Consider the following 13,020-nt stretch of genomic DNA (forward strand, 5'->3'; position numbering starts at 1 on the left):
GGCTGCATAAAATTAATAGGAATGTCAGGTTGCATTGTGGTCCTCCCGTTGGCTACATCTTGCCTAAACTGTTAAATAGTCTGGGGAATTATTTCCTAATAAATCAAGATGTTAAGAATTGCAAACATGGTGGTCTTACTTAAGAGAAAAGCCAGTGTCTGGAGAATAAGCAGCACTTGCATGGAAGGGAGCTGAACCATTGTCTTCTGAGACGGACTTTGGGATCCCATCTTGTGACTTCCATGGGTTTTTCCCAAGACACAGTGGAGATTGAGGAAGGGAATGCAGCGATTTCATTAAAGCTGATGAGAAGTGGTTGCTTATGGAATCAATTTTACTGTATTTTTCTCCACTGGTTTTCAGCATCTCACAGGACTGGGCTGATGTAAGTGGGAAACTGCGTGCTCTTTGACTTGGCATTTTTTTAATTTGTGAAAATGGTTCCGTGTTTTGCAGTTGAAACAAATCCAGAGAACACTCGGTGGTGGCGGTGTTGCTTCTCTTTGGACTAGACACATATTCCTCTCTTGAACTGCAAGACGAATCTATGCTACTAGCATCTAGAGACAGGTGAAGGGAGGTGTTTTCAGAACCTTCATAGTTATCAGTGTTGCTGGTTGAAACTTGGTGAAAATGAGCTGTGGCACACTTGGGTTCCTTTCTACCAGGAGATGCTTCCTTCTGAACCAACAGCTTTGGGCTAAGTTTTTGGTTTCCCTTCTCTTGAGCTTGAAGAGTGCCCAAACTTTCAAAGGAGCTTATTCTTTGCTTTATTGATGATCCTCTAGGTGAGGCCCGAATTACTCTGGAAATGCAATCCAGTTCATTGTCAGACATGTTCTGATGGTGGTCATCAATGTTTTTGAGAGCTGTTGTATTTGACTTTCCTTTCTTCAAGCTTTTTAGGCTTTGACGAAACCAGGCTGGTTTAGGTGCTACTGGGGGACCTTTCTTCACAAAATCACTTTCATCAGATGACCTCAATGCTTCTGAATTGACCTCATCTGTGTTTGATCTTTGAAGTCCTGCTTCTGGGCAACTGGAGGTTTGATTACCTTCATTTGTGTCTTTGGCGTGGTGCAATCCCAAAGGATGGTCATCTTCTAACATACTGGGATTAAACAAGCTTTTTATGCAGTCAGAAATTCTAACCCAAGGGTCTTCAGTTGCAATCTCAAGGCTATAATCTACCTTTGTCTGTCTTCTGAGAGCAGGTCTTTGAGCTGCTAGGACAGTCTTTCCTGGGTGGGAGAAAAGATGCTATCATCAATAAATGCAATTGATAAAAAACAATTCTCCCCAAATGCTTCTGTGTTCAAAGTCTCTACCAGATATAAGCCTTGCTCTTATCTTGCTTTACAAATTGGCTTAGTACCAAAGAAGTGGTCGTATCATTAGATGGCTAGTCAACCTTGATAATACCAATGACCAAAGGGAATGAGTGAATCACAGACATTGAGGGATCTTTAGCAAGATGACAAAAACTTGATTGTTTTTTTTGTTTTGGAGAAAGCCACAGAAACCACAGCCATGAAGACATATAGGAAATTGCATCAAAGAATTATGTTTCTCTTCTCTCACTCTCCTTTGTTTCACTCTTAAAATGCTTGAACATGATTTTCCTAACTTAAGTCAATGACCTTGAATCTCACTGGATTAACTTTGGGCTAGTTGCTCTGGGGCAAATCCAAACAGGGCAAAAGTTACAATATCTGTTTTTGATAGTACACTGTTGTTCTCACATTTAATTTTTTTTAATTCATATGATGCACACAACCATCAGTAACTATCATTTACCATTTCTGTGAAGTAGCACCACCAGTAGCACCTTTTTGTCCATGCATTAAAAGGATTGCTAAAATCCTAGATCATCTTTTGCTTAAGAGAGTTTACATATAGATAGCAAAGTAGCAGTGCCACTAAGAAACCTTGTTAGTGAATTGCAAAGATGCACATTGGGACACCAGATAGCATGACTAATGCGCACTGGGATGATGCACATTAGTGCATGATGCACGTCGTGTGTAATGTACACCAGTGCATGGTGTGCACTGATGTGTAATGTGCATTAGTGTTCAATATGCATTGAGCACTTTGCCAGATCTGCTACATAGTAACGTACAGCAGCCCTCTACTGAATATAGACATTACGAAATGGAACAGTTCTAACTCCTGCATATGTAAGTCCAGTTATGAACACATAACTCCCATACAGAATTTTGCTGGACAAGTTTAAGATTGAAGTAACCACAGTTGCTTCTTTGAGTTATGGGTTTTGCTGTACCAGTCTTCTTGTTCTACTTTCATATTACTCTCATTCTGAGTCATGAACAGAATCTTGGCTCCTTTCATTTCCCCAGCCACACTTGCACATTTCTCTCCATGCTACGCCAGCTATCATGTATAAGCACCACCACCTCCTGGTTCTTCTCACCAAAGTCCCCTCACTTGCCCTCTCACCTTTTCCTTTTGTTTCTCAAGCAGCAGATCTTCTGTTGAGATAAGACTTCAATCTGTCTGTGCTGAAATTGTAGTCTGTGTGTTCAAGAACGGTTTTAGTGGGGCTTACTCCCACCAAAGAATTAAGACTGAAATTACAACCTCAATAGGCACCAGCTTAAGTCCTACTGTAAACAGCCAAGTTTACTTCTAAGCAGACAGTCTGACCAAAGGGAAGAATAAAATTGCAGTCTTATGTGGGCAGCCAGGGTGGCATAGTGGTTTGAGTGTTGGACAACAGACTTTTACACATGGTATATTTTGATCTTGTTCTAAAGAAGACACTTGATAGATACCTGTAAAGGATCCAGATTTGCTGCAATTTCTACATATATACCTTGATCCGTCTAAAGTTAGCTATAGTTAAGGCTGCAATTCACATTTGCAGCCTAAGAATAAGTCCCATAGTGCTCAATAGGTTTGAGCTCAGAGTAGACATGAATAAGATTGCACTATATGATTGCAATTGTGGGACACGGTTGTGGAAATGCCTCCCTGTACACAATAACACTCAAGTAGGCATGCAGGATTTGTGCTGTACATCAGATGAAACAAATCAGATGCTAAAGCTCTAATCTTATTATTCTTTGTTGTTGTGTGCCTTGAAGTTAATTCTGATTTATGGCAACCCTAAGGTGAACCTATCATGGGGTTTTCTGGGCAAGATTTGCTCAGAGGAAGTTTGCCATTGCTTATCTCTATGGCTGAGAGAGTGTCACCCAGTGGGTTTCCATGGTCAACCGTGGTCCAACACTCAAACCACTATGGTTCTCATTTCTTGGGTGTAAACTCCTAAAACCTTTATTATCAGCAGACATTGAAAGAATTGCACTATTAAATAATCACAACCTAGGTAATCCATAGATGTCAATGGAATGATGCAATCCTATATAGGGCTACTCCAAAATCCCACTGAGTTCTTCCAGGGAAATATTTCTTGGACTGGAGTGTGTATAAGTCTCAGTAACATTAACTGGTTGCCTGTCCTGAGTCACTGGCTGCCTGAAGCTAAAATTTCAATCTCAAATAATTTCAACACCTCTGCCGCTTTTGCATATTCTTGAACTGACTTTTGCTGACAATTGCACAAACTGAAACATACCTTTGTTGACTTTCTTTTCTTGGTACGCAGCTCCTGTATCTGACTGCTCCGCAGCTCTTGGCACTAAAGAACTTGCAAATGCACCATGAGTTACAACTGTTTTATTTCTTTGCCGCAGCAGGTCTTCTACTTCCTGAGAAATAAACAGGAAGCACAAGTGTGACAAAATGTAATTGCACAAAACTGCATTCTCTGCACCCAAGCTTTGTCTCCCACCTTGCTATTAATAATGCAGTATTTTCACTGAGACTCAGTATAAATGGATTCTTAGGTCTGACAATTGACACAGCTAATCGTGTCTCATGCCTTCAAGGATACATAGTTGACCCAAGGATGAACATTTATCAGGCTGTCTTTGACCAAAGGATTGTTTATAAATACTGCAAAGCCCATCCTTTTTCTGTTCTTTAACAACAGTGAATAGATGCAAACAGGTATGTTAGACTAAATCAAGACTGAATGTTGTCAAGATGTTTTCATGGTTTTTAAACAAAACAAAACAAAAGTTCCTAAGAACTTAAAACAACAACAAATTAAAACTCACGTCAATATGGATTTGGTTTGCACAGCCATAACCATAACCGAACGAGTAGGTCATCAAGTAGTTAAAAGACATAGCCATGTTAGCCTAAAGAATCAGTATGCAAAGGGATCTTGTAGTACTTTTGAGACTAACCAAAACAAAGAAGCTTGTAGCAAGAGCTTTTGTAGAATTGATTCTACGGTAGACTCAAGTTTACAAAAGCTCATGCTACCAGCTTCTTGGTTTCAATTAGTCTCAAAGGTACTCCAAGAGCCCTTTGCACAGCATCTGTGTTTGCAGATGTGTTCACAGAAAAATCACAGCCAGAACATCTATATATTTCCAAATGCAATGCTTTCCAATGGAGTCAGGTCTTATATTTTTAACTGAATCCTTAAAAGTGATGATAAATCAGACTATATAAAAACATGTACGCATAACTCAGTGAAGTAGTCATGCTTCCTATTTCTTTGGCGATATCAGTGTACAAAATATGCACAATAACAATTGCACAGTAACTCCAGATGCTTTTGAATAGTACTCCTATCAGTCCTAGGCAGCATTAGGATCAAGAATTATGGAGGGTACTGTCCAGAACATCAGGAGGGAGCATAACAAGCTGTGTACTGTGCTCTATCCTTTTTCAAAGTTGCTCATATTACCTCTATGTCTAGCCCTCTATCACACCTGGAATTGGTATAGTATTGCCCTCTGCAAAACCCTTTAAGTCACTAACTGCTACCACATTTATATTGCTAGTTTTCGGATATGTGTGTGAGTGAATGTCTTGTGTGAATGGTGATTTCCTTTGACTATACATAAAACTATATTTATTCTACACTCAGGAGTCATGTTTCTCAGAACTGTTATACACAGGCTTGACCTCCACTTTAGTTGCCGGAGCACTCTTGGCTACTGTCATTTGAGCTAACAAAGTTCCCCTATTTTATATTAAGTATGGGTGCCCTCTCGGGACCCTAGCATTTTGAGTAACACTCATGAGCAGAATAAACATGACACTACTAATATCCATAATTTTGCTTCATATGTCTATATGACCTATACATATGGGATGCCCAAAATGACACACAAAATATTACACCATAATTGACCCTTCTTTTTAATTCTGAAAAATTTGTGTCTTTCCCGCAGCCTCTGCACTGTTTCTTTTTATCCATTTTTGCTTACTTTGCATTCACTAGTTGGTTCTCTCCATTTCTAAGCTATCAGACTAGCTACTTTATCACACCAAACCTGTAGTTTTGTACTCATCTTGAAACTTTCTACACTTGAGCAAATAGACTAAAACCATACATCTGCAGTTTTATTGAGTTAAGGGAAATTTGACTAAGAATGGGGAAGAATTAGTTTCATGTTTTTCAGCAAAATCTCATAATCTGCCCTTCCTAACATGTAGGTCAAAAATGAACACAGTTATTCTGTGCATTGCTGTGAATGTCATGATGCAGTTCTTAGCTCCAAAACTGCATATAAAATGCATTTAGTCCACTGAACATTACCAGTACATAAACCTACAGATGATGAATTGGCTAATCAGGACTGCTGTTCCTCCTATTCCATAATTTTTATGAGTCTGAGTGGTTAGGATACATAGAGCGAGCATGATCAGATACAGATGGCAGGTTGCTGTTGGTGGGTTAACCCCTTGTGGACTCATTTCAGCCTGCTTTTAAGCCAAGGTTCAGTATCAAAACATACATGGTTGCCTTGACTGATAACTTGCACTGGGAGAAAGGCTGTAGGGTGAAGTGCAACACTGCTGTGTGTGTGTGTGTCTTCAAGTAGTTTCCGGTTTATGGCAACCCAAAGGCAAAACTATCGAGGTTTTCTTGGCAAGATTTGTTCAAAGGAGATCTGCCATTGCCTTCCCCTGAGGCTGAGAGAATTTGACTTGCCAAAGGTCACCCAGTGGGTTTCATGGTTGAGCTGGGAATCAAACCCTGGTCTCTAGGGTCATTGTCCAACACTGAAACCACTATGCCACACTGGCTCTCACCTCTACAGTGTATGCTGTTAGTCCTCCTGAATCTATCTAAAAGATGGAAGTAGAACTATGGCATTACAGTGGTTCAGGACATACTTGCAGGACAAGCTATGGGCAGTAGCACTGGGTCCCCGTCCCCCCCATCCTTAGCTTTTAAGCTGTTGGGGTATCACAGGGTTATGGTCTATCCCTGATGCTGTTTAATATCTACATGAAGCAGCCAGGAGATGTAAAGAGGAGTTGTGGAGTTGGGTGTCAACAGTCTGCTATTGACATCTTGTCAACAAGGTCAGGCGAGGATGTGGAGGTGCTGACTCAGCAACCTAGATGTCATAACAGTAAGATATAGATCTATAAACCGAAAGTGAGTAAACAAACAACTCAAGCAAGATGCAGCTCTGTGACTCTGATACTCTGACACAATCTTTTTCCTTGGTATAATTGTTAACATGTACATTTCAGGTTTAGATGGCCAAAGTGATGCATCCTCAGCTATGGGACCTTGTGGCACTGCAGATTTGCCAGAGCCCATGACATCCACTGAAAAAGGCCCAACTCTTGAATTTTAAGAACCACTATTGTGAACATGTCTGTCTTACCTGAGCATCTGAAGAAGGTGGGCTCCCATCCCCTTGCAGAATGTGCCCATCATTGGCATCTCCACTATTCTGCTCATTGACAGCCCTGTCTTGTTTGAAATACTTCCTTGGTGGAGGTTTGGGTTTTGATGACCTAGGTTTTCTAACAAGGATCTCCGTGGACTTCTTTGTGCTATTTTGTGAAAGGTGGCCGGTTTCCTTAAGGGTTGGTGGGGAGGAGTCATTCTCCAGACTAGTTCTGGAGGAAGAAAACAATGAGTCCGGCTGCCTGGTGACTGGTATATCAATACTGTGTCCTTTTGGTTTCAAATCAGCTAGCGGGTGGGCAATCCCATTTCTATATGATGACCTGGGCTTGTAACTGCTGTCACTACTGGAACGGATCATAATCTTTTGGGTATGGTGGTTGCAGTGAGAAGCATTCTTTTCAGAGTATCTTTCACACGGTGGTTTCTTATGCCAACTGTTTTCCAGACGTTTGACACCTGTATTTAAAAACAGGAACAAAGACAACAAGCTGGGAGGAGAAGAAAGCAAGAACACAGTGGCAACAAATCAGAGATCTGTTTCAAGAAGGTCCATATGCCCAAGCGGACTTTGAGGTTCTTAAAAAATGATACCTCTCCTTCTCTCATGCAACCAAACACAGAGCTTGGAAAGCTACCTTTAAAAATTAATTAATTAATTAACTTTTTAAAAAACCAAAAAAAGGACTGGAAATAATTAATTTTCAAGTCAGACCAATAGAAATTACCAAAGGATGGCATAAAAACTGAAAAATTCTACTCTAAATCTCTTTAGGTCTTGCTTACAGGATTTGCAGAGACATTGGGGTGATCACTGTAGAAAACAGAATTCTAAGTTCGGAACTACATAGTTATTTGCTGTCATAAAAAGGGTTCTTCTTTTATTCTTCAATAACGTATCATGTTTTCCTTACCTTCTGTACTCCAGTGGTACCGCTCTCTTTCTAACCTGTTGTTTTCTACAGCTTGCAAAACAGCCATCTTTAGCTGCCGTTCGGAGACCTACAAAATGTCACAGGTTTGCATTATAAAAGGAAAAGTATACATTATTCTCAATTCTTGAAGATCACAAAGTTGAGCATTTTCTTTCATTTCCTCCCTAGCACTTTGTTCCGGTCACAGTAGTTACTACTGAAGGATAGCTTTCAGCCCACAGTTATTTTATTCTTTCTTCAAAATTCAAATAGACACAATATGGCAGGTGGAGAGCTGGCCAGTTATGCATATTACATGATTTAAACATAGGTTTAAATATGATTTGAATATTTAAATCAACTGCCACATAAATCTGGGCTGCAAACTTGCAGCCAGTTAGAAAGCACTGAGAAAAATCTTTTCTTGACTCTGAGTAAAATATTGCCTTTGGCAATGGCACTTAAAGGGTGGTGTAGGTAAGCATCTGAAATGCAAATACTATGGCTTGCAGGCAAGGACAGAGAAAGAAAGAGGCCTGAAGCTTAAAACTGTATTTTGCCATTCTTTATGAAGTGAAAGTAATATGGAGGGTTTCAAAAGGGCAGGAAAGTGCTCATTCTATGAACAAATACAGGGGATGGTAATCTGCTCATATGCATACAGGAAATCTCTTATGGAAATTGCAGCTCGGAAAAAAGTGGAAAAGCCACTTTAAAAAAAACTTAAGTTTTTTTTATTTAATTGCAAAAGCTTTTTCCATTCCTAGGCAGAATATAAAATAGGATCTACTTGTGGATGGGGAAAGGTTTGGAGCTCTCAGTAAATTGACTGATAGTGGCAACAACAACAACAAAGACTTTTTCTCTCCAGTCATAGACTTCTGAAAGGGAAGCTTCAAATGGCCATCTCTTACCTGTGGGTCAGGATGCCTACTGATAATAATCTGCACGGTCCCCGGATTGCAGTGGCTTAGAAGCGCATGAACTTCATTAAGGGACATATTTTGAACTGATGCTTCATTGATTTCAATGATTTCATCTCCACACCTTCAAAAAAAAAAAATATATATATATATATATATAAAGTGCAATCTACCATATGCATTTTATTTTAGAGCGGAAAAATAAGTCATTTTCTTCTGCATTTGATTTCTTTTAAATGTCAAATTTCCACCATTTATGCAGGATTTTGCCATTTTTGGCAAATGCTTCAGATGTGAACAGAAAAGAAATTGTCCCTTATCCAGGGTTCAGATCCTTGCTCAGCCATGGAAACCCACTGTGTAACCTTGGACATTCTCTTTCCATCTAAGAGGAAGGCAATGACAAAAAATCCTCCAAATAAATCTTGCCAAGAAAACCCTAGGATATAACTCAGGGTTGATTTGAAGGCACATAGCAGTGACAGCATATAGAAATGCCTACACTTCCAATGACACCTGGATCCAGGATAGTCCAGGAGATGCTAGAACTAACTGAGGACCATTTGTTGTGCAAAAAGGCACATATTTATTTCTTGAATAAATAACAAACAAAATCAGACATCCAGAAGAACAAACCAATAAGAAAAAGCTGCGGCCATATGTAGTTTATTTAATTCATTCATGTAATAATTCAAATCCAGTATAGTACAATGGTTTGAGCATTGGACTACAATGCCTCACTCAGCCACAGAAAGCTACTTGGTGACCTTGGGCAACTCACACTGTCTCAGCCTCAGATGAAGGCAAAGACAAACCTCTGAACAAATCCTGCCAACAAAACCTCACAATAGCTTCACCTTAATCTCACTATAAGTCAGAAGCAACTTGAAGGCACACAACAACAACAATAATGTAATAATTACAGGGTAATTCATCTGAATTAACAAGTACTGATTCCTCCTTATGTGTATCTCTCTCTTGCTTCTCAGATTTCTCTTTTCACATCATTTTAGATTTAATTTGCTCAAAAACATCTGAGTTGCAACCATGTTTGGATGTTGAGTGATCCTCAAACTGACAGAGAAGTATGCTAGATGTAAAACACTTATGATAGCAAAGTGGGCCTCATTGAGCATAATGAGGATTTTCCCTCCCAGCTGGTTATGAATTTTCTTATACCCTTAAAAGTAAAGCATCCTACCTTTGATATCTGTAGAGGATTCTAGAGTCCATGAAATTTATGTGATTTAAGATGTTAAAGAAATAGGCAACAGAAAATAGGTTAGCTCACCTACTGAAAATAATTATTTTTGAAACATGAAATGAAATCTCTTTGTTAATTGAGTGAGGTTTCCATGGCTGAGCAGTGATTCGAACCATGGTCTCACTGAGCCCTAGTCAACACTGTTCATAAAATGTGAGAATAAAAAGATAAAAGATGAGAATAAAACTATTATGCCAAAACGTTCTTCTTTTGACATACCTGAGCCTCCCGTCCAAATGAGCCACAGAGCCTGGAGAAAGCGCATGGATGAAAACTCCTGAAATGCACTGGAAATAAGGGATGCTGCATAATCCGATGCCTAAACCCACACCAGCCTCTGAACAAAATGCATTAGAAAGATACAGAACACAAATGAATAATTAAATAATTAAAAAATGTATACGTCAACTGATGAAAAATTAGGAAAGTGCTTTTCCCCTTCCCTGATTACAATGGCATAGTATAGAATCATAGAGTTGAAAGAGACTGCAAGGGCCATCCAGTCCAACCCCTTTCTGCCATGCAGGAAATCCAAATCAAAGCATCCCTGACATTGCCTTATATAAAATGGCAAAATCAAGGTTTGCTATTTGGAATTTATACTTTTTTGGAATATTGTCAAGCCGTGGATCCTTGAATCTGTTGGTAAAGAATGCCTGGCTGTAATTAATTCCTCTTGCCATAATTAAACTTTATTACAACTGCCATATAATGAGGGATGACAAAAGTTATACTTTTTGTGGTGTAACCATCATTGTGGTTTAGTTATGGCTGCAGCAGGGTGGCCTTGCATATGTATGTTTTGTACCATCAGCCAGTATCACAGAATCACAGCACCTTAGAGTTGGAAAGAACCGCAAGGGGCACCTAGTCGAACCCCCTGCCATTGAGGAACACTAAATTAAACCACTCTCGAAAGATGTTCTTCCAACCTCTGTTTAAAGATCTCCAAAGATGGAGAGTCCATCACCCTCTGAAGGAATTATTCCACTGTCCAGCACCTCTTACAGAAATAGGTTTTTTCCTAGTGTTTAGGTAGAATCTCATTTCTTATCATTTGAATCCATTAGTTCATGTTCTAGTATATTATAGTACCTTGATTATTTTTTAAAGTTAGGATAATTAATTATCTTTCAAAGTAACTTCTCAGGCTCTGTACTAAATGTAGCAATGAACATGCGTTTGCTGTTGAAAGTGGGAAAGAGTAAAAAACCATCTTTGGAAAAAGGAAAAAGAACAGGACTTGAGCTGCTGGTTTTGCTACTTTTAATGCTCACCTTTATTTAAAAACACTTCCACAATGATTCTGTCCTTGGGGTTAGTGGCACTCAAGGGGAATGGGGTTGTTTCTGAAGCGAAGGAGCTGTTCTCCTTGGCGAGGCACATGCTGGTGCTTAAGGAACGGCAGAGTTGGGACGATAAATAGCTTCCTGCAGAATGTGGGGTGCTGAAGCTTGTCCGGACTGTGAGCGTGAGAAGACCTTTCTTGGCCTGCTGGAGAAATGAAATCGCCATGAGCTGGGCCCAGTTGCATCTGAGGGCTGTGAGAGCAATGTGCATAAAGAGAGAGGGATGTTGCGCAGGGACATAACCTTGAATTTCTGAAGAGCTTCATAATGGGTGAGTCCATACATCAATTCTCCATTCAGTTCTAGGATTTCATCCCCTGTTAAATCAGAATAAATGAACCTGTCAGCTATTCTGAGCACTTTTGTTGTTTCTTAAAATCACTCCCTTTTCAAAGGACAGTTCAGACAAAAAAATCCTGTACTAGTCTTTTTCAGTCTCTTCTCATGTAACTCATGTCCCACACAGGGTGGAAGCCCCCCCAATATTTAATATGTATATATTTTTTAATATATTGTCTCACAAAGAATTCCTTTCCACTGCACATTTCTCAATAATATTTTAAAATGCATGCGATACAACATTTGAACTGAAAACACTATTGCAAAATTTAAAGAGAGTCAAGGAACCAGAAGAGGTCTAGAAATGGGGAGGGCAGCTATGAAAGAACTAGAAAAGATCCTAATGAGTAAGTAGATGCAACTGTTCCTCACCAATCTACAAACCCAGGATTCCCTAGGTCTCAGCCAGAGTCATTGACATGGACTCAAAGTGATACAAATGTGCAATGTGAAAGGGCACCAGGTCTGTTGCATCTTCTGCATGACAGCATTTGAAGACTGCTTCAGTGTCTTCCCTTAATAGTCTTTTTTCCAACCCAAACTGTTGACATCTCAAATTATTTATACAGGATCCAGGTTCTCCTACCTTCTTGCAGCCTTCCATCAGCAGCAGCAGCTCCCTGAGGAAAGATCGTCTTCACATATATGCCAATGGGGCCATAAATGCTGTCTTGGCCTCCCACAATGCTGAAGCCCAGCCCCTGATCGAAAGCACAGAGAGAGCATTTTGAAGTATTGTTTGAAACTAATATTGCATGCTATAAAGATATCACTAAGACAACCTAAGTACTGTACCAGCAAATTCAGTATTATTTACACCAAGAACAGATGAACTCATTTGCTTAGTTCCAGTCAATTTTCATCTGTATTCAGCCTTTCATTCAGTTTTGGAAACGTATTATTTTTATTATATAATATGCATTTGTTTTTGTAAACAAATTTATTTTTATTTCTTTTATCATTTATTAAAAAATCAATTTAAAACAATAAATAATAGCAACAGGTTTAAAAGATTAAAGACATATTACACAGAATTATCAATGAAAGCTAGATGATTTAAAACTGGTTAAAACAATTTTAAATAATGCAACCATAAAATGTATGCATCCTGGATAAAATCAGTAAGGCCCAAGGGGTTTAAGAAAAAGCCAAGTTTTGAGTTGACTTTGGTTGTATCTGTAGTGAAGAAAAATATACTTTGACACCGCTTTAGCTGCCAAGGCTCAAAGCTATGAAATTCTGGTATTTGTAGTTTTGTGAGGTATTTAACAATCGCTGTCAGAAAGCTCTAGTGCCTCCACAAAGTACACATTCTAGAATTCCTTAGGATGGAGCCATGACTATTAAAGCAGTAAACTGCATTAATTCCGCAGTGTGGCAGCAGCCTTTGATTTTGTAGAACATGCATAACATAGCCGCCAGCCAGATTAACACATTTCAGGGGTGGTTTGGGGAATTTATGTATTTGACACTGCCT

General features: G+C 39.3%; 1 protein-coding gene across 3 annotated transcripts in view; it reads right to left on the reverse strand.

Annotated features, from left to right (window-relative positions):
- Positions 1–13,020, reverse strand: part of IL16 (interleukin 16) — a 38,425-nt gene that overhangs the window by 8,246 nt on the left and 17,159 nt on the right. For 2 of the 3 annotated variants that reach the window (XM_089539047.1, XM_089539048.1), the window contains exons 8-16: positions 12,130–12,244; positions 11,448–11,521; positions 11,133–11,349; positions 10,075–10,192; positions 8,583–8,715; positions 7,669–7,756; positions 6,729–7,213; positions 3,602–3,734; positions 140–1,241 (exon numbers count right to left, since the gene is read on the reverse strand). In XM_089539047.1, the coding sequence (XP_089395173.1) occupies positions 140–1,241; positions 3,602–3,734; positions 6,729–7,213; positions 7,669–7,756; positions 8,583–8,715; positions 10,075–10,192; positions 11,133–11,349; positions 11,448–11,521; positions 12,130–12,244 (2,465 nt within the window). The remainder of the gene's footprint in view (positions 1–139; positions 1,242–3,601; positions 3,735–6,728; positions 7,214–7,668; positions 7,757–8,582; positions 8,716–10,074; positions 10,193–11,132; positions 11,350–11,447; positions 11,522–12,129; positions 12,245–13,020) is intronic. The other variant, XM_089539049.1, reaches the window with a different exon arrangement.

Source organism: Sceloporus occidentalis, unplaced genomic scaffold (assembly GCF_023333645.1).
Source record: "Sceloporus occidentalis isolate IW3139 unplaced genomic scaffold, rSceOcc1.0.p SCAF_9, whole genome shotgun sequence".
NCBI lineage: Eukaryota > Metazoa > Chordata > Lepidosauria > Squamata > Phrynosomatidae > Sceloporus > Sceloporus occidentalis.